The sequence below is a fragment of the Rissa tridactyla genome, chromosome 1, assembly GCF_028500815.1.
Source record: "Rissa tridactyla isolate bRisTri1 chromosome 1, bRisTri1.patW.cur.20221130, whole genome shotgun sequence".
In the NCBI taxonomy this organism is placed as follows: domain Eukaryota; kingdom Metazoa; phylum Chordata; class Aves; order Charadriiformes; family Laridae; genus Rissa; species Rissa tridactyla.
Genome location: NC_071466.1, coordinates 159,963,599 through 159,990,775, shown reverse-complemented (window position 1 = coordinate 159,990,775; position 27,177 = coordinate 159,963,599). Strand labels below are relative to the sequence as shown.

General features: G+C 37.6%; 1 protein-coding gene across 2 annotated transcripts in view; it reads right to left on the bottom strand.

Moving 5' to 3' along the window:
- Positions 1–1,504: 1,504 nt before the first annotated feature.
- Positions 1,505–27,177, bottom strand: part of CRY1 (cryptochrome circadian regulator 1) — a 38,887-nt gene continuing 13,214 nt past the window's right edge. The window contains exons 2-14 of one of the 2 annotated variants that reach the window (XM_054213692.1): positions 18,700–18,808; positions 14,908–15,050; positions 13,372–13,556; positions 11,942–12,030; positions 11,211–11,351; positions 10,804–11,115; positions 8,191–8,342; positions 7,889–8,091; positions 6,998–7,099; positions 5,708–5,800; positions 4,438–4,509; positions 4,229–4,336; positions 1,506–2,174 (exon numbers count right to left, since the gene is read on the bottom strand). In XM_054213692.1, the coding sequence (XP_054069667.1) occupies positions 4,233–4,336; positions 4,438–4,509; positions 5,708–5,800; positions 6,998–7,099; positions 7,889–8,091; positions 8,191–8,342; positions 10,804–11,115; positions 11,211–11,351; positions 11,942–12,030; positions 13,372–13,556; positions 14,908–15,050; positions 18,700–18,808 (1,705 nt within the window). In that variant the 3' untranslated portion in view covers positions 1,506–2,174; positions 4,229–4,232. Of the gene's footprint in view, positions 2,175–4,228; positions 4,337–4,437; positions 4,510–5,707; positions 5,801–6,997; positions 7,100–7,888; positions 8,092–8,190; positions 8,343–10,803; positions 11,116–11,210; positions 11,352–11,941; positions 12,031–13,371; positions 13,557–14,907; positions 15,051–18,699; positions 18,809–27,177 lie in introns of both variants that reach the window. The other variant, XM_054213698.1, reaches the window with a different exon arrangement.

The following is a 27,177-nucleotide window of genomic DNA, read 5'->3' as shown; positions in this document are numbered from 1 at the left end:
GAATATGAGGCAAAGGGCTTTTATGAACTTCCTGCTACTCAGAAGGCAACTTCTCCCCTCTGTCCCACTGACCCACTTACCATTTCTTCCACTGCAGTCCTGACACCATCACTCATACGCGCCAGCACACCAGTGAAACAGCATCTTCATCACAGATTTTCCTTTGCTAATCTAAGGACTTGCCAGCACCAAAAAGAGGAATCCTCCCTTTAGCATTTAAGGAGGGGGAAATTCACTTACCATAGAAATTAACTGCTTGGGAAACGTCTTCTTTCACCTATTGAACTTCCAGCCTGATTGGGAAAAAGGTGATATTTAAGCATACATTCTTACCTCGAGGAAGTTTCTCTGTGGGAGTTTCATAGCCTATTCATTCAGAACAGCTTGGTGGAATATTTCATTTAGATGGTATTTCTTTTTAGTATAAGTCAGCAGAAAAAAATCCAATATGATCTTGTCTTGACAGAAAAAAAACCTACTTCCTAAAAGAGTGTAGGCCTATAGTCTTCCCCCCCCCCCCCCCGCCTACTTAAACAAACAGAATTGTTGATTCTACTGATTGCATATGTCCCTAGGAAACCTTCCATTCTACCTGGACTGATCTGTGGGAAGAAAATACTTAGCATCTGCTTCTCCATTCTCACTGTTGAGATTTTTTTCTTCTTCAAGATCAGTCAAAGATTCTCTGCTTCAAGACAGTAAGCATGCCTGTATTTTCTTAGCAGTACTTTTTGATTTTGCCATCGTATCCAAATCAGTATGCAGAGATATTTATATTAACTATTATCATCTAAAAATCTAGGAACAGGCAGAACCCATGGCAGTTTATTCTGCAGCAAGCACCCTGCTGCGTACATTGTCAACCCATAAATCTAGTCGGAATTTTAAACTGACACACAGAAGTGCCCCACAACTGGAAGTCACCCATGTGATACAAAGATCAAGATAATTAACTCCTCCCACACTCCCTCCTCCCATAACTCCTCCCCACTGACCTAGTTATATGTAAAATGTAGTAATTTAGACTGCTGCTTCAGAGACCTCAGTGGTTGTCCTGGTCTGAGAAAACATTTAGATACAACTCCCCTAAACATCTGAGACAGTACTGACTGAGCAGTCAGAAAACCTGACGTGTTTTTAGAAATCAACATCCTTGAGGAGCAGCAAATTAGCTGCTTTGCAGGAAAGACTACCAAGCTATCAAGCAAATTGCAATTTTAACAAAATAACCCCCTAGATTTCGAAGAAACATTTAAATACGTTGGTGAAAAACATTTAATGGTAAGAATACATACCTGCATGCAATTTCAACAAAAAGGCCTGAATAGTTTGGATAATGTTTTTCTTCAGTATCATGAAACTTGAAGTGAAAGGTAATATAGTTTCACTGTTCGTGGCTTCCAGATTAAGTCTAAAAATTACATTTTCCTTCTTTTTTCCTGAAACAGTTTTGTTTGGAAATATGTACTGGAGCAGTAGCGTACACAAAAGACAGACATATGTATCTATATATACAATTTTCTTTTATTAACAACGTATGTCATTACTGAACAAGGCAACTGGGAAATACAAGGACTGGACATATACATGAAAATTTTACAACTTGACAAAAAATTGGCATATGACTTATATACAGATGCGATTAATAAAGGTTACAACTCTACTGTATTTGATTAAACACAGTCCTAAGCACTTACATTATGAAAATATGACGTTGATCATACAGAGGTCAAGTTCTGGAATCTAAAAATAATAACAATTTAAAAACTTCAAAACCTTCTATGCCCATCCATTTTACAGACCATCACTACAGCTTTTCCTACTGCCATATACATGAAAGATTATCAAAAATATATTGATGGGTCTATCGCTAATCATGAATGTTTATATTTACATTAAGTTAGCAAATTTTTCACCAAATACTTTATATACAAAACTCAATTTTGCCCTTTGTGAAAGTCGTTAAAAAGTTAAAAACCATAGAAATGCCAGTTAGAAATAACGCATTCCAAAAATTGGACTTGTTTACAACAACTGAGAACAATTGAAAATAATTTATGAAAAGGTATGTCATTTTAGTACACGTACTCTCACAACACTTTAGTTCCAATACAGAGTAGCAGGAATTTTGTCCTGTGTGTGTTCTTTGAGTGGTATCTTCTCTTTCAATAATGCTGCAAGAAAAGAAAAATAGAATTATTCTTAAGCAGTTTGTCATGAGTCTTTGAAGAAGGCAGAAATAATTCAAGGGACCAATATTCCTTCTCCCCTTCTCAGTGCAGGAAGCCCTGTCCCCATTTGTATTGGCCCAAACATTCAAAATTCTTATTTCTTACTTGGAGGCTAAAAGCGGAAGAAAAAAAAAAATTAAAAAAAAACCAACCAAACAAACAGAAAAGAGAAACCCAACAGCCTCTGTACTTCAGTGCTATTCAGAAGGCACACATCCTTTTGCCAGCAGTGTTTTTGAATACGAGCTTGGCTGGTTTTTGTATTTGACTAGAATGCTTTTGCAGCATGCTTTGAGCACCCCTAACAAAATCAGTCCTCTCTGCCAAACTAGAAACCCCTCCAACCTGTCTCTCAATTGAAAAAGAGCTTAGACAGGAACCAGACGTTTGCTCTGCAGGCACTTCTTCTACACAGACACGAGCACCTAAGGAATTCTGCAATACTAAAAAAAAAATGGATGCTGAATGAATCTACACATACTAAGGATTAGACAGCTACTGAAACAGGAACTCTCTTGGAATTATGTTCTGCTCAGGCCCACCTGAGTACCAGAAATCCATTTGAGAACACAGAAGCACACTTTACAGTGCTTCCAGTATGTGCGAAAAACAGCAGATGGATCAATCGAATCGCGAAGGTCTCGGCTCACTTCTTCAAGTGACAGGCATTATGGAAACAACGCTGTGGTTCTTCACTGAATCACAGCAGTACAACACAATTGTTCATAAAGCACCGCAATAACTTTGTCAAAGCACTGACACACATAATAAGCAAAATTAGATCTTGCTGTCAAATCCAAATGAAGTGGACTGAATTTCCCTTTTTATCTCTAGAGAAGCTGAATGCATCTTCTGTACTTGCTGTATGGAATCCCTGTCTTCCAATTCCACCAAAGTCTCTCCATGTGCTATTATTTCACATATGTGCTATTCTTACTCATTCTTCAAACTCCATAATGACCAACTCTTAACTTTTTCTTTGTTTGTAAAAGGTAAGGGTGAAATGACATGTCAACCACCTTTAATCTATGCAGCCACACTCCTAGTCTTGAGATCTTGTGCCCTCTTGTTTCAGACAGCCCTCCCTTCTTTGGCTTTCCTCCTAAGTAATTATCCTCCAACTTGCCCTTCAGGTCATTCTTCTCAAACCAAGCTCACTGGAGGAAGGGGTATAACATCTTTGGCCTTCTCTTTTCTCTATCCTGTTCCTAAGTCACTTCATCCAAAACACGAGATCCGGTTACCTTCTCAATATTCATGATTTCACACAAATCAAACTATTTCTCCAGTTTATTGCTTCTCTCTACACATTTTCAGACCTGTTCACATATATCTTTCTAGCAATGTTGCCTTCTCCAAATTCAAGTACTTTTCACCACAGCTTTTCTTCACAAACTTTGGCAATCTGAGCATCCTGCTTAGGTTACAGACCAATGACAAATGGTCAAGTCTTCAAGCCTTTCTTGTCTCTACATCTTTCGCATGCAGTAACTGTATCAGCATTTTGCAAGTTTTCGGCAGTCTTTCTAAAACATGTTCTGCTTAGTCCACTTGAATGTCTAAAACTCTAATCCAGGCCCTGAGCCTTTCCTTTTAAGTTGTGTTAGTCTTCCGATTCAGGTACACTCCCACAAACAGTGCTGCTGGCACAACTTAAGGTGAGGTGTGGGAGGAGACAGTAACTGAAGATACATAAACAGCTCTGCTAATGTATATGAAACTACAGTTTCCTCATCTTCCTTTCACTAACACCTCAAATAATCTGTGTCTGATAATCTTCGGTCTGGTTCTGTTTTTATAACTACTTCCTATCTCGCATTTTGTAAACTCTCCAGAGCTAGGATTTGGTATGGTTCATACAGTACCTGGAACTAAAATATTTACAGCAAAAATTTAGGATCCTTTACATTGCAGTGATAGGAAAGATACCATAGCCACAAAATCTGTACAGGAATTTACTCATTAACAGGATAACTTTAAGGTTTCTCAGATCTTACCAGTTTAATTTGTGCTCTGTCGCTGGACTTTTGGTCCAACGCTCTGAGTTTCTTCTTCTGGATTTGGGCGTTTCCCTGCACTAATGCCAGTACCAAGGGTCGTTCTTCCTGATAATTTAAAACCAGTATTGACATTAAGACTCTGTTGACATTACACTTCATATATTCAGGAAAAGCGTTTCGATTTTTTTTGTTGTTCTTTAAATTACCTGCTTGTAATAAGTGTGATTGCTGATTGTCTCCATGAGCATAGTGTAAGATACTACTTGCTTGACAGTAACCTGTTCAGATACAGTAGATATTTATTATAATAAATAAAATTTAAAACTGCAAGCAAGAGTACAATTACTTTCTTTACAACAACAAAAAGGAGACGATTTATTTTCCATTATCAAGAAAAACCCTTCCATAAACCGTCCGGAATGCAGAAGAGTTCTTCTGCAAATAATAAAAGTGCCTCATGGCAGTCTACAACAGTTAAATATATATATGTATATATATGCACAGCGAACAATATTAACTGCGTACATATTTATGCATTATATTTGCAACAAGCAGAATGTTTATATATCCAAACACTTAAATTCCAAGCTGTTATGAATTTTAACATTTGTTCTGCCCAGTCTCCTCATCCTCTTTATTATTCTGTTATAGCAATACTAGTGAATCCTTAGCATAACTAAGCTGTGGAAAAAAACCCAAACCCAACAACCAACCAACACGCAAGTAACTTAAAGACGCAAACTATTTTCTGGTTCGTGTAAACTATCCACTGGCAACCTTGACACTGAGCGTTCTGCATAAATAATGCAAATTAGCAAAAGCAGTTGCAAGGTTTCTTATTCTGAACAGTTGTGGTGTTCTGGTTATGTTCTGGGTGCTTAAACAAAACACAGATTACAGTCTTTCATGGTCAGTAAACACACAACCTGTTAAGACTGCAAAGAAAGAAACAGTTAGTGCTAAATTTGATTGCAACTTTGATCTATCACAAAGCACAGCTTAAGTCTCTGTATACAGTAACAAAAATTTGCCTCCACAATAGGAGAACATCCACACAAAACTGTGGAAATTTATCACATATGGAAAGAGTCATAGTGAAATCAACGAAAAGATAACATGCAAATTTTGTTATCAAATACACAAAGTGAACTTCTTTCTTTCAGTATCTTTCATTTAAAGTAACCTAGGATAATGTTTATTAATTTTTGTTTAGTCATACTTGTGATCCCTTCCACTCAAAACATACAAATATGTTCTGCATGAGCATTTTAAAGATAAAAGTGACAAGACAAGCAAGTTCACTTTAAGAAATAATTTTTATGTTTCAAGAACAGAAACAAGGCCAGTTCAAGTCGTAGACAGCAGCTGTCACAAAAAAAATAAATAATATCTATCCACATTATTTTGATGTTTTGTCTGTCTTTCCATAGTTGCAAGGATTTGGAGATCCTCTACAGACATGGACTGCCATAATACCTTGCTGCTGAATTCCACTTGCTCCTGTATGAGAGTCTCCCAGGGCACACGGCTGAACAACTGTATGGCCATCACCAGTTCCCAGCTGAGCTCCTGGAGAGGCAGGAAAAAGACTTAAATATAACCAGACACAATTCCAATTCTGGTATTTTAAATGTTGGGGATTTTCCCCCCCCACACTTCAAGAAGTGGACTTTGATTGTGGGGGTTTTTTTTAAAAAAAACAAAACAAAAAACCCAAAAAACAACACAACCCTCGGAACAGGTCCAAAGCTCTAATGCTTCCATCTTTCCAAAAATCACACTTGCAAATTCAGACGAATACACAGTAACCTCCTACAAAACGGATACATTTCTGATGTGAAAAGTGTAAGTACATGTATGCGTTTAAGTATACATGTGTACACTTTAAGGAGAAAAGAGTGCACATAATGTTAATTTTTTTAACTAAGCCCTTCCTGTCTTGTCAATCTCTGAAGCTAAAAGAACTAAAAGCTCAAGCACCCAGCTTTAAGGAGTCTAGATTTCAATTCTTTGAGAGGAATGGTACTGGCTGAGAACGATAAGGTCCACCTTCCTCCACAATCTGCTTCTAACCTTGACTAAAGCCTAATGAGAACACAGACCCAGTAAATTTCCAGTTCTGTTGTATCCTTTTACAATGAGGAGTCCAAACTGTACATAGCATTCGATATATTGATGCACCATGGATTTATACAACGTTAATACTATTTTTTTCCCTTAGTAACTAGCTAATGCTAGTCTTTGTATGTTACAGCAAGAATGTTAATAGTCTAAAGTAATTTTCATCAAAACTGTATGATAAATTCTACATTCAGTTCTTTCAGACACTGTCTACCAAATTGTTGTTGACATTATGGTATAATTAAATTTCAGTAAGTAAACTAACACTAGCATTAGAAAATTAACAGTTCTGACTTGAAAATTCACAAATCACTCTATTACAAATATGAGGATGCTCGTAGACTTCTAGGAGAAAATCACATTCAAATGCTTTTGAAATCAAACTGTTTGATACATGTTAATAAGTAACCTTCAGGGGGAAAAATAGTCTAAAAAATTCTTACGTGTTTTAGAAAAAAAATCTACGAGATATCTACATACAAATACTACCAAACAGTGAATAAAATTGAAAATGTTTGTGATTTGTACTGAAAATTGTCTTGTGAAAACAGCTCGCTCTTATAATACATAATGCCAAAGGCATTATAAAAGAAGCTTGTGCAGTTCAGTTCAAATAATTGTAGGTATTAAAAGAATTTGACTGACCTCCTGTACTACCACAACCAGAAATGCTTTCTCCTGGTGAATAGCCCATTAGGCCACCATTTCCGTTTCCATTTGGATTAGAAGGCACTGTTGCAAGAAGACCTAAGCAACGAAATAAAACAGAGAGCCACAAAGAAAGAGAGCAAAAAAAGATTAATTGTAGTACACTTTTTTTTTTCTTCATGATAGTCAATTCTCCACTTTCACCCTGACTGGTTTACCTTTATAACGGGAGAACATCTCTCTATTTTGCCTAATTCTGGGATCTTGCCAAGTAATTTTAGTTCACAATTACTTAACAGGCATTTTCTACATAATATTCTGCATAACCTTTCCAATATCAATTGGTTACACATATCAACTATGTTGCATTGAAGTGCAATGTATCCCGATTCAACATCCGATATCTGAACACACTGACTGCTTACACCTTCCGGAGCAACACAAGTGCATGTGGTTTACCTCTCAGGGCAAAGGGCACAGCCTTTCCCAGCTAAGAAGAATGCTACCAGAGTTTGCACTGGTCTCTGTCTGAGCAACAGCATTTGCAAATGCAAATACAGTATGGCTGAAGTCATGAACCACATTAATTTTCTAATCACTGGTTTTAAAACCAAGAGTATCAGAACGCACGGGAAGACCCAGTTTAACCCAAAAACTTCCAAAAACCCACAAAAAAAATTTCTGTGTAAGACTTACAAAGAGGCGCTTCACTCAAACTCTTCCTTCCCTTTCTTGGTTACATTTAATATTTTCACTTATTTGGATATACAACCCTGGTCACCACACTGAGCTCACAATTGATTACCATTGCTACAGAACAAAATTATTAATTGCTAGAACGTGAGAGAAGTTTTCAAATAAATAAAGCCAATAGCCTATAAACCGTACCCAGTCCTCTGTATCGTGAAAGCTGCTGGTAGATCTGTTTCATCCTCTCAATATTCAGACGGCTTGCCTCGGCATGATTTACCATTGGTTTGGGATAATTAACTCCTATAATACATTTTGCAGCCTTCTGGATGCTCTCTGGGGCATTCCAAGGATCATAGATGTATTTTGCAGGATAACCTCTAAGTACTGGCAAATAACGTCTTAAAAAAAATAAAATAAAAAGGTCATTGTAAGTGTAAAGCCACTCGACAGTTTAAGCAACACCCACGAATCGCTGCAATTTCTGGATTGTGAGATACCTGATATAATCCCCATTTGGGTCAGTTCTTCTGCCAAAACCCACTGGACAGTAGCAGTGAAAAAACTGCTGAAAGAAGGAACTGCAGGATAGCCACATCCAGCTTCCAGCATTCACGCTCCAATCCGCGTCAAGTAAGAGCTCTTCAAAGACCTTAAGAAATTAGAGCAACAAGTTAGTCTGAATATGGCACAGCTTTGAGACGCTTATTTTTTCAGGAATTGTTCTTTTTGATTTCAGCAGAGGAAACCCAGATCTTCAACACAGCAACACCCTCTTACCTGGCACCATTCACAGAATGCTCAGTACACAGTTGCAAATACGTAACCTAAATGCCCAAAGTCAAGAACAGAAGTGCGATAGCCTGGTTTGGCTTTTACCCTGTGAAAAAAACCTTGTAGACATCTCAGAAAGCTGCAACCAAGAAGTTACACATTGTTGCATAAACCCATCCTTAAATAAATCCCCAAAGGATGGCTGGAGCCTGATTGTTTGCAAGTGGCATTTGTTCCTCTTAGAAGAGTTGCTTCATCCCATTACAATTGGGTAAGCTTCGCAAACTTCCAGAAAATAGGGAACATAAAAAGCACATTTCAAACTAAAATTCTCAGTCTGAACAGCTCAACTTGCACAGCACCTTTCACTGTGTGAGGAGGCCCAAGAGCAGAATTCAAGAGCTTCAGGGTAGCACAAACGTTCAGAAGTTGTATTCCTGAAGGCCAACAGTTTATCTAGTAAGTCACCATGCTGAGGATGCACACTTACATCCCTGGAGGTACATGAACCACCACATGTGCTGAAGAAAGGTGGGACAGATAATGAACTCTGATCTGAAAACAGTCTTTCAGGTGATCGCTACTCCTATTATGTTAAAAATAATGCACAAGGAAGTTGAAGATTTATGAGGGTTTTAATTTAAATCTGGAGCTCAACAGTTGTGAAGCATTCAAGTTTCCGGCATTGATTGTTTTTTAATTATTAACACAGACAATACTAATGTGTATAAAAAGAAGTGTCTCTGCTCAGTCAGATCACTAGCAATACAGGCTAACAAGAACAAAAGAGAAGCCTTATTTTTTGAAAAAGAGCATTCAAGTGCCTTTTATAAAAAGAGTGCACTAAAGTAGTTTTCAAAAGAGATGCTTATTTAATACATATTTTTTTCAAGTTACGATTTTATTTTCAAACTTGGATTGTCCCCAAATATTCCAAAGAAACCATCATTTTTCTTCACGCTAAGACACTAAGACTTAACATCTTACTACTGCCACCCAACTTCAACTAATATTATTCCAATATAAAGTCTAAATAAGGTAATACCATTAAACAAGGATATCTCTTTCTACATATATTCAGTAAAGCATTCATTCTACAGTACACACTGAATAAATGTTACAAAAGTATCTTTACCTAAATATCTGCAACTATTTGAAAAAAGTTTGTTTTGAAAAATAAGATTTATCTTAAAACACTTTTAAAAAACATTTCAAATAGTAAGTGACTAATAATGTAACAATATTTTTAGATGCACATTAAGTGCTAGCACACCACTGTTCCACTAGATGCTGCCATGTCATAAGACTTTGGAAATAACATCGTCACGTAAGGCCAGATTAACTTTTGCGAGCTCAGCCGTAGAAATTAAACATCCTTCCACTGCACAAACCTGGGCCCTCCATATACCCACATTGTTTCAAATGTAAGAACAAATTGGCATTTATCTGTAATACACAGCTTTGTTGTTTGCCTGAGTTACGTATGTATGTGCACCTTCGATGTCTTTATCTATGAACTGTAAAAGGAAAATTCCTAAAGTAGCTTATGCTGTTATGTAACTAAGACATTTTTTTTTTTTTAAATGAAAGGTATTTGCTTACAACTGATTTGTTAAGAAAGGTGACATTTTGTAGGGTTATATATATGAAAAAATATGAGGTCACAATCTTGATCACGGGTAAATTCTTTTTTAGATTTCAAGAATAAAAAACTATTTTTAATTGATTAGCATTGCTCAGTAAAAGATGTGCTACCCTTCTAAAAATGTAAAACTGATTCAAAGGCTGAGATTAAATTATTCCATTCTTTTCTTCAAGAGACTGACATTTGTAACTTGAACTTCAGCGTCTCTTAGATACTTGCATAGAAATTAGTTACACTGAAACTTCAGCCAAATCATGTTGCCCATACTCACGCTTCTAGCACTGGGTGAAGGGACAGAAATTGCTGAAAAGAGATTCTCAGCTTTTAGTTTTGTCCCTTTAATTCCTATGGTGCAGACACGAGATGTGAACAGAAACTGTTCACGTAGTACGACTGGAAAGAAATTTCAATTACAAGAGTAATCTATGTTATTTGCCAAGATTTAGGAAGAAATCTCAAATTTAGAAGAATCACAGATCTATTCTGACTGCAAGAAACACTCTAATATTCCAATAAAATGGGAGCATTCAACAGGTAAAGCTTCAGCACCATTGGTTTATCAGAACCAATTTAATTTTGGCCACAGTTTAAGGTTTAAAATTCAACTTACACCACACAGTAACAATGACTGTAGAATGACTGACTATTTGAAACTAACAGGCACTTTAAGAAAATCAAGAATAAGAAACCATACCTTCATTCCTTCTTCCCAGCTAATCCAGAGGTCACCTCGAGTCAAAAAGCATGCTACAGCATGCCGGGCTAAATGGTGAATCCAACCTTCTTGACGAAGCTGCGTCATAATTGCATCAATCCAAGGAAAACCTGTCCTGCCTTCTGCCCACTTGGCCAAAGCCTCAGGATTCTTATCCCATGGAATTTGAACACAGATAGGATTCCCCTCCATTTTATCAAACCGTGGATTGTTAGTTGCTGCTGTGTAGAAAAACTCACGCCATAACAGCTGGCCATAGAGGGAGAGGGGAGGGGAGCTGTTCTTTTTTACCTGAAGATCATCATTAAAGGAAAACATGTTATTAGAAGAAGTAGGGAAAAATCATAGCATCTAAGAACGTGTATCTGGCTATGTAGAAATCATACCTTTTTGTACAGATCCGTTAACTTGAAATAAAAGAGACGACAGGACAAACAGCCAAAGCGGAGGTAGGGACTAAGCCCTGTAGGACTTGCCAGAAGGGAATTTGCATTCATTCGTGGTCTTTCAAAGTTTGCTACCCAAGCCTTAAAAAAAAAAAAACAGAACACACAGCGACATCAGACTACAGGCTAGGTAGCAACTCGTAAAAATAAAGGGAGAAATCACGCACTGTCTATAACTGAATCCAGACACTGGAGAGATGATCATGTTACCTACAATATCTATGGGTTCCTCTTGAATCAGTGGAATCTCTAGAAGATAATTAATCTACATGCAGAAGGCATGAGCTGTCTTCCAGAACTATCTATCCTTTTTATTTTTTAAATACAGAGGAAATCTGGACAACTAGCAAAGGTTATAAAAAATTCAAAGTTATCAACTTCAAAGTTATAAAAAGTATATTTCAAGTAAAATTCCCTCCAAAGAAAAAATTATTTTTTTTAGTAGAAAATAGTATAAGAGACTTTCTCTAAAATTTAAATTAAAGACAAGCTGCTATCATCTTTTAAAGCTAAGAAACAACAATTTGATTTATAGCATTGAGGCCTTGAGTTCAAGTTTGTGTTTGTGATTTTTTTTTTTTAAAACTAGTTGCCCAATTCCTTTTACATTTCGTTGCAAAGAGCAACTCTGTTTCCCAGATATGTCATACTTGCAATAATTTGAAACATACCTTTCGTTCTAAATGTCTTTCCAATCTTGTGAGAGCTTCTGTTTCTCCCCCTGGCCACACTGCAGAAGGCAGACCATCTGTGTCGAAACCTGAAAAGCAAATTGAAACAAGGAAATTCCTTGTTTGCTTATACTGCAGGGCAACAAAATCCTAGAACATTGATACTTGACTACGTTTTATTCTATCTTGAGAATAACCCTAAGTTAGACACACAGCAGAATACAAATTTTAAAACAGTATGCAACCAAGTCTTATCAAAGCACATTCAATACCTCTAATTTGCAGCAAAAGCCAATTTTTACTTTTACATTTACATTAATTTACATGCTGAATGGTCTTACTTTAATTCTGCTTCTGTTTTTTTACACAAAGAAAGTGAACTTTACCATTTTTCACATTATTTTCAAGTTCTCAGCTCTGCAATACATGGGCTATCCCAAAACCACAACTTTTTTTTTTTTAATTGCAACTAAACAGCAACAACTGCTATTGTAATTTATACAATGTCTAAAAAATTTTCCCATCAAGTGAAAAAGATGAGTGCTATCTTCACAACATTCCTAGGTTTCATTGACCTTGACTTAAATAATAGATGGGGATTTATTGTCAATTTGATGATAGACACGTACTTGCCCTACAAAAGATGAAAAGAAGGTAACAGGATTTCTCCCACACCTCCCCCAAGATGGTTCACCAGGTGCATGATAACATGTTTGCCTACAGTTTAACCTCTGTATAGTGAGATCCTCTCTTCTTAAAAAGGCTTTAAAAGCAAGGTCTGTTGTAAGAGCGTTCAAACAGACTAGACAGAGCATTCTAGCTTAGCCAGAATCTGTCCAGACCCTTTTGTTAGCAATTTGGAGGTCATAACACATTTGCTTGTATTTCAGGGTGGGGGGCAAGGAAACAGGAAAGAGGGGGAGGGATTCATAGGACAATACCTTGATACTATTTCTTAAAATTAAATTTATAGAAACATAAGGTATATTTTTTTAAAAAAAGTTTCTAAAATAATTATTTGAGAATTATTATCTTTTTTTCTGGCACTGCAAGACAAGACTTTTTTTAATTAACTTGTAAAATGACAGATTAATGATGTGAACTACAGAGATACCAAATGCATTTAATACAAAATGAAGTACCAAAGACTATTAGTAGCTTAATGATTATTTGGTACCATGGGAAAATGGATACGCTGTATTACAAGAAGCCAAACAGTACTTAGTGTAGTTTGATCTATCTGACCTCCCATTTAAAAGAAAACAACTAGAGTTGGTTACCTTTTTTGTTCCTTTTGTACGTCATAATTGGCATCAGTTTAACAATTAACCATAAGTAGAACCTCTCTTGTGGTTATTTTAAGTGTTATGCTTTTAGTGGTACATTACATCTTACTTGTTTCACAATGTGAAAACAATCTTAGAACATACCTAGCTCTTCAAGTGATGGGACACCGTATTTCTCGTCATGGTCATCAGAAACTGGAGTAGTACATTTTTCCATTACCTCTGGGGTTATAGTCTCCACTGGCATCTCCAGAGGTTCCATTCTACTAATTAGGGTTTGGAATCGCTTGTAAGTAAGAGGAGGCTGTCCTCCATTTAATTCTATTATTCTGGATTGAAAAAAAAGAAAAAAAGAAAAGTAGTACGTCATACTATAGTATATAACAATTACTTTTTTTAATAAGATATACACACCTATACACATACAGAAATATCTTCTTACCTGCCTCTAGCATGTTATATAAAAATCACAGATATACATGGCAATCCAGACAGTTTGAACTTTAATTTTACCCTCCTTTTCACCCCAGTAGGAAGACATATAAATTAACTGTTTATGACCAAGTCAATTATTCTTCATTCCCGGGCTGAGTCAAGTCCCTCAAGAGTGACTAAGTAATGAATATGGACGGCTCAAGGGGAAGAAAAATACAGATCAGCAAAGCAGATGAGAGACCATAGCTACATAAAGACACATTCGAGTCACCTACAAGACTACACTATTTGCATAAAAAAATATATATCTATTTTTCTATTCTGGTATTGAGAACAGTATTCAATATTACAACTGTCTTAATATTGGGAAAAATTAAGCTGTATTTTATACACAGTGGCTGTTGTAAAAACACACAATTTCCATATTCTGCATTGTCACCTTAAATATATCTAAAATCTCAGAAACAGGAAAACTTTAAAGAAATAATTCACAAAGTGGTAGATGGAACTGACTGTTCATTTGGGAAGGGTGCTTGGGTGGGGACAGAAGAAAAGGAATTTGCAATTTAGGATTAAAAATAATAATCAGGTATTCGTTTCAAAATGTCTAGCTGCCTCTCGTATATTGGCTTGTAACAAAATAAAATGGGCATCTACCACAATAAATTACTCAATGTTAAGAGAAGCCAAGTCATACTTTTGAATAGTTTGTGGATTATGTTTCTATAATAGGGAGCTAATACTAATCCATTTAAATAGATCTGTGGAAAAATATAAACAAGACATTAAGTAAGGCAATGCAGGGGTATCAAACAATCCCCACTTACTTATTGGATACATAACTGATAGGAAACAGTTCTTGAAAAATAAAGGACTTTCTGCTAACTTGCGTACAACAAATGAAATAAGGACAAAACAATCTGACAAAACAACAACAACAGATCTTATTTGGCAGAGTTACAGGCATGTTTCACTATCTTCATTATAAAGACAGATAATTAATATGACCATTATTTTGAAAAGAACCACAAATTGAAACTGTATTTCAGATAGTTATGTGTCATTTTTTGGAGTTGCAAAGTTCTACTCAATAAGTAATAAAATTTGGATGGATGGATAAGAGAGAAACATAAAACAAATTCGTGGTCTTCCTAACTATAAAGTGCTCTGCGTAGAAAGTAGACAAATACTATGTAAAATTCATAATTTATTTTTTTTTTTAAATCAGATATAGTGGTAACTTACTTGTCTAGGTCATATAACGTATGGGAAATTCGAACAATGACCTCCACTCCAGCTTCACTAGCAAGCTTCTTAATTGCTGCATCTCTTTCCTTCCCAAATGGTTCAGAGTCATATTCAATAGAAAGTTTAGCAATATTCCATTCCTGCAACACAAAACAGCAGGTCCTTCAGCAACTTGGCTGTTTGATGGAGGGTGAGGGAAAGCAGAATGGGAAGCACATGGACAAGATGGAACACCAGCTACTACCTGCAGATAGCTGTCAGAGACACACAAAGGCCCAAAATACATTTAGACACTGAGACTCACAAAAATAAAGTCCAACGTTTTGGCATTTAAGCAGGAATCAGGCATAAAAACCCGTCTCTATCCGTCCCATTACTGTGGGTGCACACAGTAATGGGACAACTTCTATGCAAATTTTGAAAACTCAGCTCTAACTCTAGGATCCATATACCACCGTAAGAGACACAACAGAAGGGAAAGATGACAGAGACTGTCTTCTGGACATTAATCAGCAGCAGTATCTTCCTCTGCAGAACAGCTTTTCACATATGCCTGTCAGCTTTAACAGCAGAACTGAAGGGGGGGGGGGAGGGGAACGACACAAAATAACACACACACCCCCAAAACAAACACCACAAACTTTCCTTTCCTTTTCCAAAACCCTACCCCTCACCCACCGGAATGGGCAATCTTCAAATTCTCAATTTAAAAAATAAATAAATAAATAAATCTGTCTCCTAAAAAGAGGACACCTTCAGTCTAATATCCTTTATATCACAGATGCTGTTACCAAGGCCAACAGTAACAGGTAGGGGAAAAGAAGCAAAGGAAGGGATCATCTAGCGGCTAAAGCTTCTGCAACAGTAGGAAACTGGAAAGGTGGGAGTACGCATAGAATGATCCTAGAAAGCCATCCTGCCAATCAAACTCAGATAAATACCTTTCTAATCCCTTAGATTCTTAATCAGTTGTTCTAAAGACACCAGCCAGACTATTTCAGAGAACTGGAGGAACACCAGAGAGACAAGGGGCACTCTACACTGTTCACCTAGGGTGCTGTTTCACTTCTGAACGCTATCTCTCTCCTCGATGAAGCCCAGGTACAACCCTAAGGATAGGCAATTCCAAGGAGTGCTTGCTCTTTGAAAGAAGGCTTGGCTCCTTCCATCATTAAGTCTGCCAAGACTGACCCAGCAGGCCCTGAATCCTCAAGCAACCTCCTACACCCTCATACAACATTTATTTCCCATTTCATAATGTAAAACCACTATCTGACAAGTTGCAGCAGATATTTTTTCTAAATCTTTCTTTCCTCTGGCATATTGAAAGGAAAACTATAAAAAACGTGTCGGAGAGCCAGAGCCATGTCCTCAAGGGAGCCAAGGAACTCTGAGACAAGTGCTACGTGATGTGAATATATCCAGATCACATCAGCGTGATTTAGGTACTTAGAAGAAGCAAGGACACAAATCACTTTGCACATACTGCTGCATTCTTTTAGCAACACTGATGCATTTAAAGCATTAGAGATTGTTCCAATACTATTTTCTTTATCAAGCCAGTCCCAAAGAGCTAAAGATATAGAGCAGAACAGGACAAATTGAAGAGAACGAGGCAAGAACCAACCAAAACTTGACTGGTTCAAGTTAACCAACAGGCACCAAGTGGGTACTTGCTACTAGTGAAAGTTGCAGATAGAACCACCATCCTCAAGAAAAAAAACCCCAAACAAACAAGAAAACCCAGAAGAATTTTGCAAAAGACCTGCAAAGTTCACAGGTAAAAATATTCTGTCTCTATGCACTAATCTAGAGGATGACAGCCTGCTGCTGCTATTGGTAGCAGTATTAACTGGTACTGCTGAAAACATGTGACACTGAACTCAGCGTCCTAAGGGAAGCAAAACTGCTCTGAAGGACTGGAAAGCAGAAAGCACACAGTTATATATACATACATATATATACACACACACGAATGTTAGAGCCTAAAGGTCCTTGAGGCCTTTTGCAAGGATAAAGGTCAATCAGTGCTCTGCCTTTTGAAGGAATTGTCCTTCAGCCTGTGAAAAGAGAGCCCGACCAAGAAGCAGCTGTGAAACGTTCATCCCCAGGATATCCACAGATGCTGGCATCTGTGATAGGGCTCCTGACACAAGGCTCTACAGAAGTTCCACTAGCTCCTATCTATCTACCTCCTAATCTCCTACCACTATTTACCTAAAATTATTTTCTCCCAGCCAAAAAACATCTACATGTGTTCTTCAGGGTCAGGATCATCGCTCGCCTTTGAGACATTTAATGGGGATGATCTGAAAAGCTTGGTTCAGTGTTACATGCCCTTCACTGCATCACAAGTGCCTGATGTACAGCTACTGGCAAAAGAGATTGTGAGACTAATGATGAGACAGATACAAGTTCCAGGTAGTCCTCAGCCAAAAGTTGAAGAAGTCCTCAAGAATTTCAACAATGTCTCTTATTTGTTCAAGGATAGAGGATGTCCTGAAAAGCCCCTCAGTGAACAAATACGCGATAAAGACACCTTTTGGTAATTCAAGAAACCAGAAGACATAGACAGATGTGAATGTTCTTTTTTGATAGCTGTATACTGTCTATATGACAAGTTATTTCATTACTTTCTCAGCACTAAAATTAATATTCTGAAAACGTAGCACTCCAAAGCTGTTAGGCATAGAAAGATCAGCCTAATAGCAAGATCTGAAACAAGAGTTGTCAGAGTAGCCATTAAAGTATTTAAGAAAACTTGTCACAGGTCACTCAAATCCAAGCGGCAACACACACAACAGCAAGATCTTTGCCCCTATTTAAATGCAATCAAACCAAATTTCTCAGGCAGATATAAGAAGCTTGAATATCTGGGGGGTTGCAAGTAGCAACTAATGCCACAGTACTCCTGCAGGAAATTCTTCACTGAGGGGAAGTCAAGAAAAGACCAGTCAGAGTATCATCTGGTTAGCATTTTGCAACTAAAGCACAAAAATGAAGACAGAAATGTGAGTTTTGGTTGAGTTTTCAGCTTGGTGTTGAAGACTTGGGAATAAAAACAGCTATTTCCCCTCCCACGGTCTTGCTCATCTCAAGTGACCTCAATCCAGTCATTCCATAAAAACTTTTAAAATCAATCTGCAAGTTACTCATTTTTACTATCCTATTGTAGCATTGTTACCTTAAAAACACTATTATCCACGGAAGACAAATTAATATCAGTAACAATCCCTCAAAGCTTTAATTTGCTCAATAATAAGACCCCTTCCCACAAAAGCCTTTAGCTTCTTTGACTAGAAATTGCTTTTTGCCTGCACTATGCTTTTACCAAGGCTAAAAGCTTATTAAACCACTTTTAATGGCCAAAAAGCAACCACAGCAGATATCCGGCCTAAATAAAACACTGCTTTTACAGGTCAGGCTTTGAACCTGGATTCATGTGCACAGAATTATATTTCAGTATTTCAGAGGGAACCTGAAAAGGAAAATTTAGTAATATAAAGCGCCTACACTTAGCAAACGGTTAGAAATCAGTTCCATTTCTGGAAAAAAAAGAAACAAAAAACTGTAAAGTCTAAAAGCAATTTGGTTCAGTTGGTGATATGTACATTAGAGGAGAAAACTCTAAATCTAACAAAAACAACATTAAAGAGAACCTGCAAGGATAGTTAAGTATTGGCACGTACAACAACTTGCACTGAAGTATACAGCACAAGAAGTATTCCAAGTTGAAATTAGTTTGTCAGTCCTACTGATGGATAGAAACAACTGCAAGGTGGCATTTACCTTAAAAAGTCTGGGGAAAACATCTGCTGGCTGTCCACGAATAACAAACAAACGTGAATTCAGTTTCCGTAGATTGGCATCAAGATCCTCAAGACATTGAAGCAGGAATCTGCAAGGAATTGTAAAGAAGCATTTATTTTCTGAGGTAAACCAGACAATTTTACAATAAGGGAACCATGCGGAACAATCCAAAGATCATCAGACCTTCAGTCTTCGGTGCGCATTTGGGTGATCCATGCATGTTCATATCCTAATTACACTTAGTTTACAGTAGTTCAATACTATATAATATATTCAATGATACATAATTCAGAAAACTAAACCAAACTGTCGTTTAAGTTTTCACTTCAACACTATTCAGCTCTGAAATGGACTAAAACATACTCAAGTCTTAACTAAAACTTTAAGTATCTTGTCACTCTACAGAAAAAAAGCACACCACACAAAACCCCAAACAAACAGACAGTCAGCTGTTGGCATACTGCTACTAAACTTATTCCAAGTCCTTCTTACAACACAGCAGCCTGAACTGTTACTAAAAACAGCATACTAGAGGTCTACATGGTCATAATTATCCCTTTGGCCTTCTTTTGTAAAAATAGCCCTCTATATAACATAGTTTCATGCATCTTGCAACTGAAAATGCATGCTCACCTGAATTATTTAATGAACAAACCAGCAAACAAGTCGGGGGAAAAAAAAAAGCCCAGGAAGGAATGGGGTAGTGAAGATCTGCAAGTCTTCAAGAGGAACAGGTGGTTGCACAAAGGATACTGAAACAGGTCCACATGTGCAAAGGTTCATTACTGGGTACAGTACCTAAAAATAACTCCTATGGTGAAAGTTGTTTGGGGGAATAAATAAAAACAAAGGAAGGAGAGGAATAATGAAAACTCTCCCTTGCACCCAGCCAGAGAGAGATGCTGGGAGTCCCCAGATGAGTCCCCTTCCCCTGGACTCCTCTCCAGCGTAGCAACTGGCTCCTCCGCAATATTTTTCCTCGTATCAATAATATAGTTTTCACCAGGAGCTGCTCAAACCCTCTCGGCTGTTCTTACTTACAATGCTGTTGGCACTCACCAAAGTGCGTGTTGATCAGGGCAGATGCTGAGTCAGAGCCTGCTGGTCATTAACCTCTGTGCACGCACATTATTGGATCCCCTGCCATAAACCAAAAGCTACACCCAAAGCGGGGGTGGGGGGGGTGTGTGGAAGAGAGGAGATTCCCACACTGCAGGCCATTATTCCTGAAAGTCTGCTGTAACGACACTATGTGCAGGTGCAAGGCCAGGAGGATAACACCACAGGAGCAACGGGAGACACTGCACCCACAGCCTGGGTGAGAAGGTGTGGAGCTACCAGGGAAGGGCAGGATGCACAACGGCAACTGTCCAGAGCGTTACAAAGGCAAAGGCGCCGAGCAGCCAGGTTTAGTAAAATCATGAGTTCATAAAACACCTAGGTTTTTAAGAATGAATCCTAAAAAATAACCAGTTACAACGAAAACGCTACACCTTCTAGGAGGGATATAGCATGTATGACCGTTGTAAACCTACCAACATTTTTTGTATTTCTTAGAGACTTACCGATTTATAAGTGATGCCCACCTAACACGCATTGTCCCCAACTTTATACGGAAAAAAAATTAAACATTAATATATAGAAAGCTGGCAGGAAAACCCCCTAGCTCCTATTAAATGCCAAAAATGTGTGGCTCGCTTGACCTGAAAGGGTAACAAAAAGCAAGCAAGTCTGAGAGGAAGCCAGTGCACAAGAATACAACTGCTTCTTGGCTGGCAACTGTGCTTTTATGTTTAACGATTGGAACAAGCCAAAAATGTCTAATTCTTTCACTTAGCTAAGTTTTATTTTTAAAAAAACTCCAGAGTACCGAGATCATGAAGGATATGCTGTATCTAAAAAGAAACTTCAGTATACTCATTTAGTTAGAAACCACAGAGTAATTTTAAGAATCAGATGAGAATTGATTCATGCTTCTGTCAGAGAGAACTTGGGCCTCATGTTCCCAGGCCAAAGTCACTTCCAAATGAACTCTGAGAAGTACAGCTGCATTTTATTTTTTGGTTTTTGTTTTTGTTTTTTTTTTTTGAAACTTGGTATGACAGACCTTATCACTAATCTTAACCATGTGAATCTTGCTTTCAAAGAGTATGTGCCTTCACAAATTGCTATGAAGACAAACTGCAATAGCATCCCTGGTTACCTTTGGAACAGTCCAGGAAAGGTTCAGGTTTTTTTGTTTGTTTGGTGGAGTTTTGTTGTGGTGGTGGGGTTTTTTTGTTTGGTTTTTTTTTTTTTTTAGCTTCATATCACAGAATATAGGGAAAGAATATGAAGAGAAATTAGTGACATAAAATGCTTATAACTATTCAAAGTAAAAACCTGTCTTTTAGGAATTTTTTAGTGCTTTCATGATTGGCATCTCAGTTCTCTCTAATTTCTCAATCTCTTTCCTTCCTACCTGACTGACCATAACATACAACTTCTAGCCTGGACTTGGCACAAAATCCTATTCAAGAAGATTACATGCACTGACCCAGTCTCCAATTCACATCCAAGATCCCTAAACTTGCCCTTAATACTGTTTAATCTCCATTTTGTTGGTTGCCCAAATCCCCTCTATTATCTCTCCTAACTATCTCTCACCCCAGTCCTGCATTTCAATCTCCATAAAACTCTTCCATGTATTTAACAAGCACAACGGTGTAGACTCAAATTGTTAAATATATGTAGGAGGGGAGCGGTAGAGTGGCTGGGGGAGACACACATTCCCCTTACCTGAACAAAACCAGAACAAATAAAAAACAGCCAAGCCACAGAGTCTGAGTTGCTAGACTGCCACTGAAAGCATATTGTTCAAAAATAGAAGACCAAATTAAACCTTAGTGGCCCTAGGATATCTACAGTAACTGCAATGCAAAAGAATACTGCTTTTGACTTTCAGAACACAGATTCAGTTTACAAGTGGTTACTCAGAATAAGCATGCAGTTTATTAAGCATATTTTAATCTTTCAGTTGGATCAAATATGTTTTAACAAAATATGCTGCAAATAATTACTCATCTATTGTTTTCACCAACTATATTTATACTGTACTACATCTAAAGGCATTTTAGAGTCTGGGGACAGAATCTTTCCAGTGGTGCCCAGCAACAGGACAAGGGGCAACGAGCACGAACTGGAACACAGGAAATTCCATCTCAACACGAGGAAAAACTTCTTGAAGGGTGGCAGAGCACTGGAACAGGCTGCCCAGAGAGGTGGTGGAGTCTTCTTCTCTAGAGATATTCAAAACCCGCCTGGATGCGTTCCCGTGCAACCTGCTCCAGGTGAACCTGCTTTGGCAGGGAGCTGGACTAGACGAGAAGGTCCCTTCCAACCCCTACCATTCTGTGATTTTCTCATTAAAGTGTTAATAAAATTTGTCAAAAAGGAAAGCCATTACACAGATTTGCCTTGCTCATTTAAAAATTAACCTTCTTAAATCATTGCTTCTAGATACAACCGCTACCAAGAAACTCAGTTGAATCAACTACTTGTCATAACCAAAGTTTTCACCTCTCCTTTTTCTCATGAGTACCTTTAGAAGTTGCAGAAGCAGCACAGCATCTTTACGATGGTTAAATACATGCTAATTAACACCTCGCTTCAGGTATATCCAGATACAAATTACTTTGAATTTAAGGAAGGAAAATTCTACCTTTCAGAACTTCTGCATTCATCTAACACATTAACATATGCCTATGTGAAGAGGCCTACATGAAAGGAAATTTTTTAATTGCACCATCTCCCTGGGACAACTTCTAATTTCAGCACTTTCTCTGATTTTGGCATGGCATTGTAATGCACTGCATTTACCTCCTGTCCTAGCAAATCAATGTTTCATCTATAACACACACAGGCCATAGAGGAGTAATAACATGTCCACAACATGCATGCCCCCACACATATTAAGCACACTAATAGAAAAATAATAAAATAATAATTCTCAGCATTCAACACACCGTCACAGTGAATCATTATGGGATCTGGAAGAGAAGAGTTTTTAGTTTTCCAAGGCATCATTTTGACTGGTAACACCTGTTTGCAATGAAAAATAGTTCTGAATGACTCTAACCCCATGTGGGGGCACTTACTGCAGCACAGCAACGTGCAGGCATTTTGCTCAGTGCAGACGTGCAAATATAATTAAGAGCAGCATTCTAGCACAGAGAAGGCAAAATTATTTGAGCCTTATCTCTTAGGAGTTAACGCCAATATGCACACAAACATGTTCCCTTCACAGTACAACACAAATTAAAATGAAGCGTAAATTAGTCTGTGAACTGAAACCAAATATAAAACCTCCATCTCACAAAAAGTAATTTTGTTTCACTCTATGAGCTCTTGAGGAAAAGTTTCTTCCTAGCAGCCATGAAGTAAGAGCTACTAGCCTGGAACCCTATTCCACTTTACACTAAAGTCTGGCAATTAAGAGCTATTTAAATCTCCCCCTACAGTAACAAGTTGTGTTTCTGAGTCTGCAATATCAAACAACCTTTTCCTCTCAACCCAACAGTAAATGGGAAAGCACTTTCTTTTTCACTTTGAATTAATATAAGAACTACATGACATGATTCCGTTAAAAAGAAAGACACAAAAAGGATGCACAGATACTTTTTATCAGATTAGAGCATCAGCCCAGGTTTCTGCATCTGGTCTTCAGCTTCCCTTGGACAAACCAGAGGAAGGAAAAGTTCACCATTAATTTCACAGCAGCAAACTGTTTGAGGTACATGCACGACTGAGGCGATGGAGGGAGGCAGAAAAGACATACTTATTGTAACACAGGGAAGATGCCAATGCAAAACATACCTGTCTCCAAGCAACGTTCTTAGGGAGCATTACACACATTTTGCTCAGGGTCATCTAATTATGGATATTCAGAATTTTCACGAAAGCTTCTGAAGACCACATTCTTTAAGAGACACCCACATAAAATCTTGGCTGTTTGCTCCAAAAAATTCCACAATCTTCCCTGCTGCCAATCACGCAGTGTCTGCTTGGGGTCTGAAATCTAAACTAAACGTTCTGCCCTCTTACATCTTAAGAGCGACTGCCAGAAACTTGTTTGTATAATACAGAGCATAATTTTAGCTACACTGTAACTGAAATAAACCAGCACCATCAAGGCAGACATTCAAAGAGGTAAATAACTAATTGTTAACACAGTTAACCATTGACAAAATAAACAAAACTAAGCAGCACATCATGCAGCCTTCCTGGCTCTGCACTATTAACATGATTGAAGACTTTCTCCAGGGAAGAAGTCAGAAGCAGTCTGTTAAAAAGGTAGCATTTTTACTTAGGAGGAGACTTTCAAGAAGGACGCTTACAGACACACCGTTTAAGGCTACTGTTAAATCCTGTTTGGGGTTATTTTTAGGAGTAATAAACACCCAGAAACCGTAATCACATAGAATCACCCTTGCCAGTATGAAATGAGGACAGTTGCTGGGAGTAGAGGGGACTTCATAAAATGCAATGGCTTCTCTTTCAGGCATCATTCACATCTGAAAACAGTGGTGCTAAGCCATTAAGAATCAAGAAACTTCAGTTTCAGGTTTTTTTCTGAACTGATCCATATTCTGAATTTCACCATTAGGCAAGGCGGGGGTGTCAGACTGCACAGCCAGTACCACACAAAAGACAGGAATCTAGTCAGGCTTCCTCGTTCTGAGGAAGAAATTTAAAAAGTGGATTGAAAAAGAACAGCATTAAAACTTGTTTCATTCCTAAGTTTTATTAACATTTTTATCTAGGACTGGTCAACTTCCAGCAACTCATCCAAACTCCTGTTTAACCAATCTTTTTAATTATCTTCTATCTACCCACTAGTCCTCCTGCCAAGCCATTGACTACAACCTCTCCAGGGAAAGAAAAGCACCATCAAACAAGAGGTTCAGGTCGTTACGGATGTTTGATTGCCACCCAGTCTTTGTCTATCAGAATTATCTTCAGCAGCCTAATGTCTGCTAGTTTTATTTTCCCATTCATTTCCAACCCCCCCCCAACACTGCTATCAGATATTCCTTCATCTTTTGGAGTTTAGTAAAGCTAGATTAAATAAGAACAAAGAATATTACACACCATATAACATCAACCACATTTTTTATTTGAGCGAGTATAGTTTACAGCATTAGACCCAGATCGTATTAATAAATTATGCAACATTTATTTCTCTTCATGGGAAGAGAAAGAGAGTGAGCCTTTCTTTTGTACGTATCTGCTATTTTGCCATATGTTCAGTTAGCTCATTATGAAAGTACAGTGTCATTTAGGCAAACATGTTCCTCATACTGGCTTCTACACGAATCATAAGGTGGATTTCATCTAACACCAAAACAAAGTATGACACACTGAGAAGTATCTCAAATTTGAGGTATCTATATAAAAACATTTAATATTTTACCAGTATATTTTCCCGTTTGATCGCCACAAACCAAATGTGTCTTGGCGCGAGCAGTATATTCTTATGAAACTGTAAGAAGATTAAGCTCAGACAGGATTTAAGTGTTATGTACACTCCACCGCATCCTTTGGCAGCGAGCCATAGTAATATTTTCCTATTACCAATTCAAGGTCACAGAGGCATGCCTTATTATATTACATTGTTTCAGCGAATACTGCATACAACTTCCACATCCTAAAAAGGTATACAATAATACATTTCATAGAGGTATTATCCTTTAAGCTTATACACAAGAGCAGGAAAAAGTTCACGTCATTCAAGTCTAGATACTTAAGTAAAGTGGCTGCGGGAGCTAAATCTCCTCCAGGGTTGCTTTACAGTCAGTTGAGGAAAAAACAGCTCCTTTAGACAGCAATCTGGGACTTCAGCATCTCTCATAGCCTAGTGAGAGCTGATTCACATGCAAAACCAAAACTAAATACAGACCATGAAGTGCATCACTTGGCTTTTTCCCTCTAATATTTACTACTGTTATAATTTTCAAGCCAAAGCAGAGCTGTACTGGAGGAAGAATGCAAGATACACCCAAGCCCATGGACAGCTGAAATATTCATAATTGCTGTAAAAGAGATTCAACTCTTTGAAAAAGGATGAAAGAAAGGGCTTTGAACAATAATTGAGACTAACCAACATTTAAAACGTAATCTCTCCAAGCTGAGTCCTATTGGGTGCACCTTCTTTGAAACTAAGTAGTAAAGACCATTTCACGCACAGAGCGGGACTATACCAACTGCAGCAAACAATACTGCTCTATTAAGAACAAGAAGATCATTTGAATCCAACCTAGCTTACATTGAACACAAAGCTAGCATTTCCTTACGTATCATTCCTCATTAATTTCTCCCCAATTGAACCACCTTTTCAAGGTTAGCGTTCCCGAAAGGAAGAAAACACACAAGATTTTTGTTGTATTCAAAAGACATTCATAATCTCCCAAACAGCCATCTGTATTTGCTTCCTATTTTGTGAGCCATACGTCACAGCAAATAGTTTATTTAGCTTCTGTAAAGATACGGATCTTAACTCCAAATTCAAAGGGCACCTATTATTCATCTAAACTATTCCCATATAACTAGCAACAAACATCTCAAATTACTTGCTTGTTACAAAGGTCAGCCTTCTGGTGGTACAAGACTAACAGGCTCACAGCTTCCTAAACCTCTCTCCCAGGGTCTTCCATTCTTTAATGTATATATTCTGTGTTTATTTTTCTCTAATCCTCTAATTCCAATCTGATAAATCAAAGTCCTTATTATTTGACTTTAACTCCTTATGCCTACTCTTTCCAGAGAGAAACTCGTTGGATCCATAAAGGAGAACCCAAGAGCAAACAAATGTATTTGCAGTGGGGACAGCTGGGGAAATAAGGCCTAGAAGCAAATTACAAAACTAAGTTACTTGAGAGTACAGACATGCTCTTATTTAAATAAATTTAAAACTCCTAGTTCTCATGTACCCAAGTTCTCTTATTTAAATGAGCAGCTCATAAGGCTTGATGTAATTAAACCAGAGCTGGCCTGCTTTATAAAATAGTTCAGTCACATTATTTTCGGCAATTTAAGTGGTCCATGAGAAAGTAACAGCTATGGCTCATTTCAAAAGAGCAAGCACGATAAGAGCACTATAACAAGATACAGTCATGCAATCGGATTCTGAAGGACAAATTTTATACTGCCCCCTCATTTATTTTAATAAAACTTTTTTACTTTCCTTACATTAAAGTGACCTCTTCAAGGTTATAATTACTGCTTATAAGATTGTGCACAGTTTTAAGTTTCCCAGAAATGAAACACTGTATAAAATTAATATATTTCTCAACTATGCTGTATAAATTGTGAGTCCTTAAGGTATAATTCCATCATCTCTGGCTTCTCATATCTGAAAAATCTATTAAACTAATAGAAGAGAATTAAGGATAGAGCTGAAATCTAATAGCAGGCACAGAA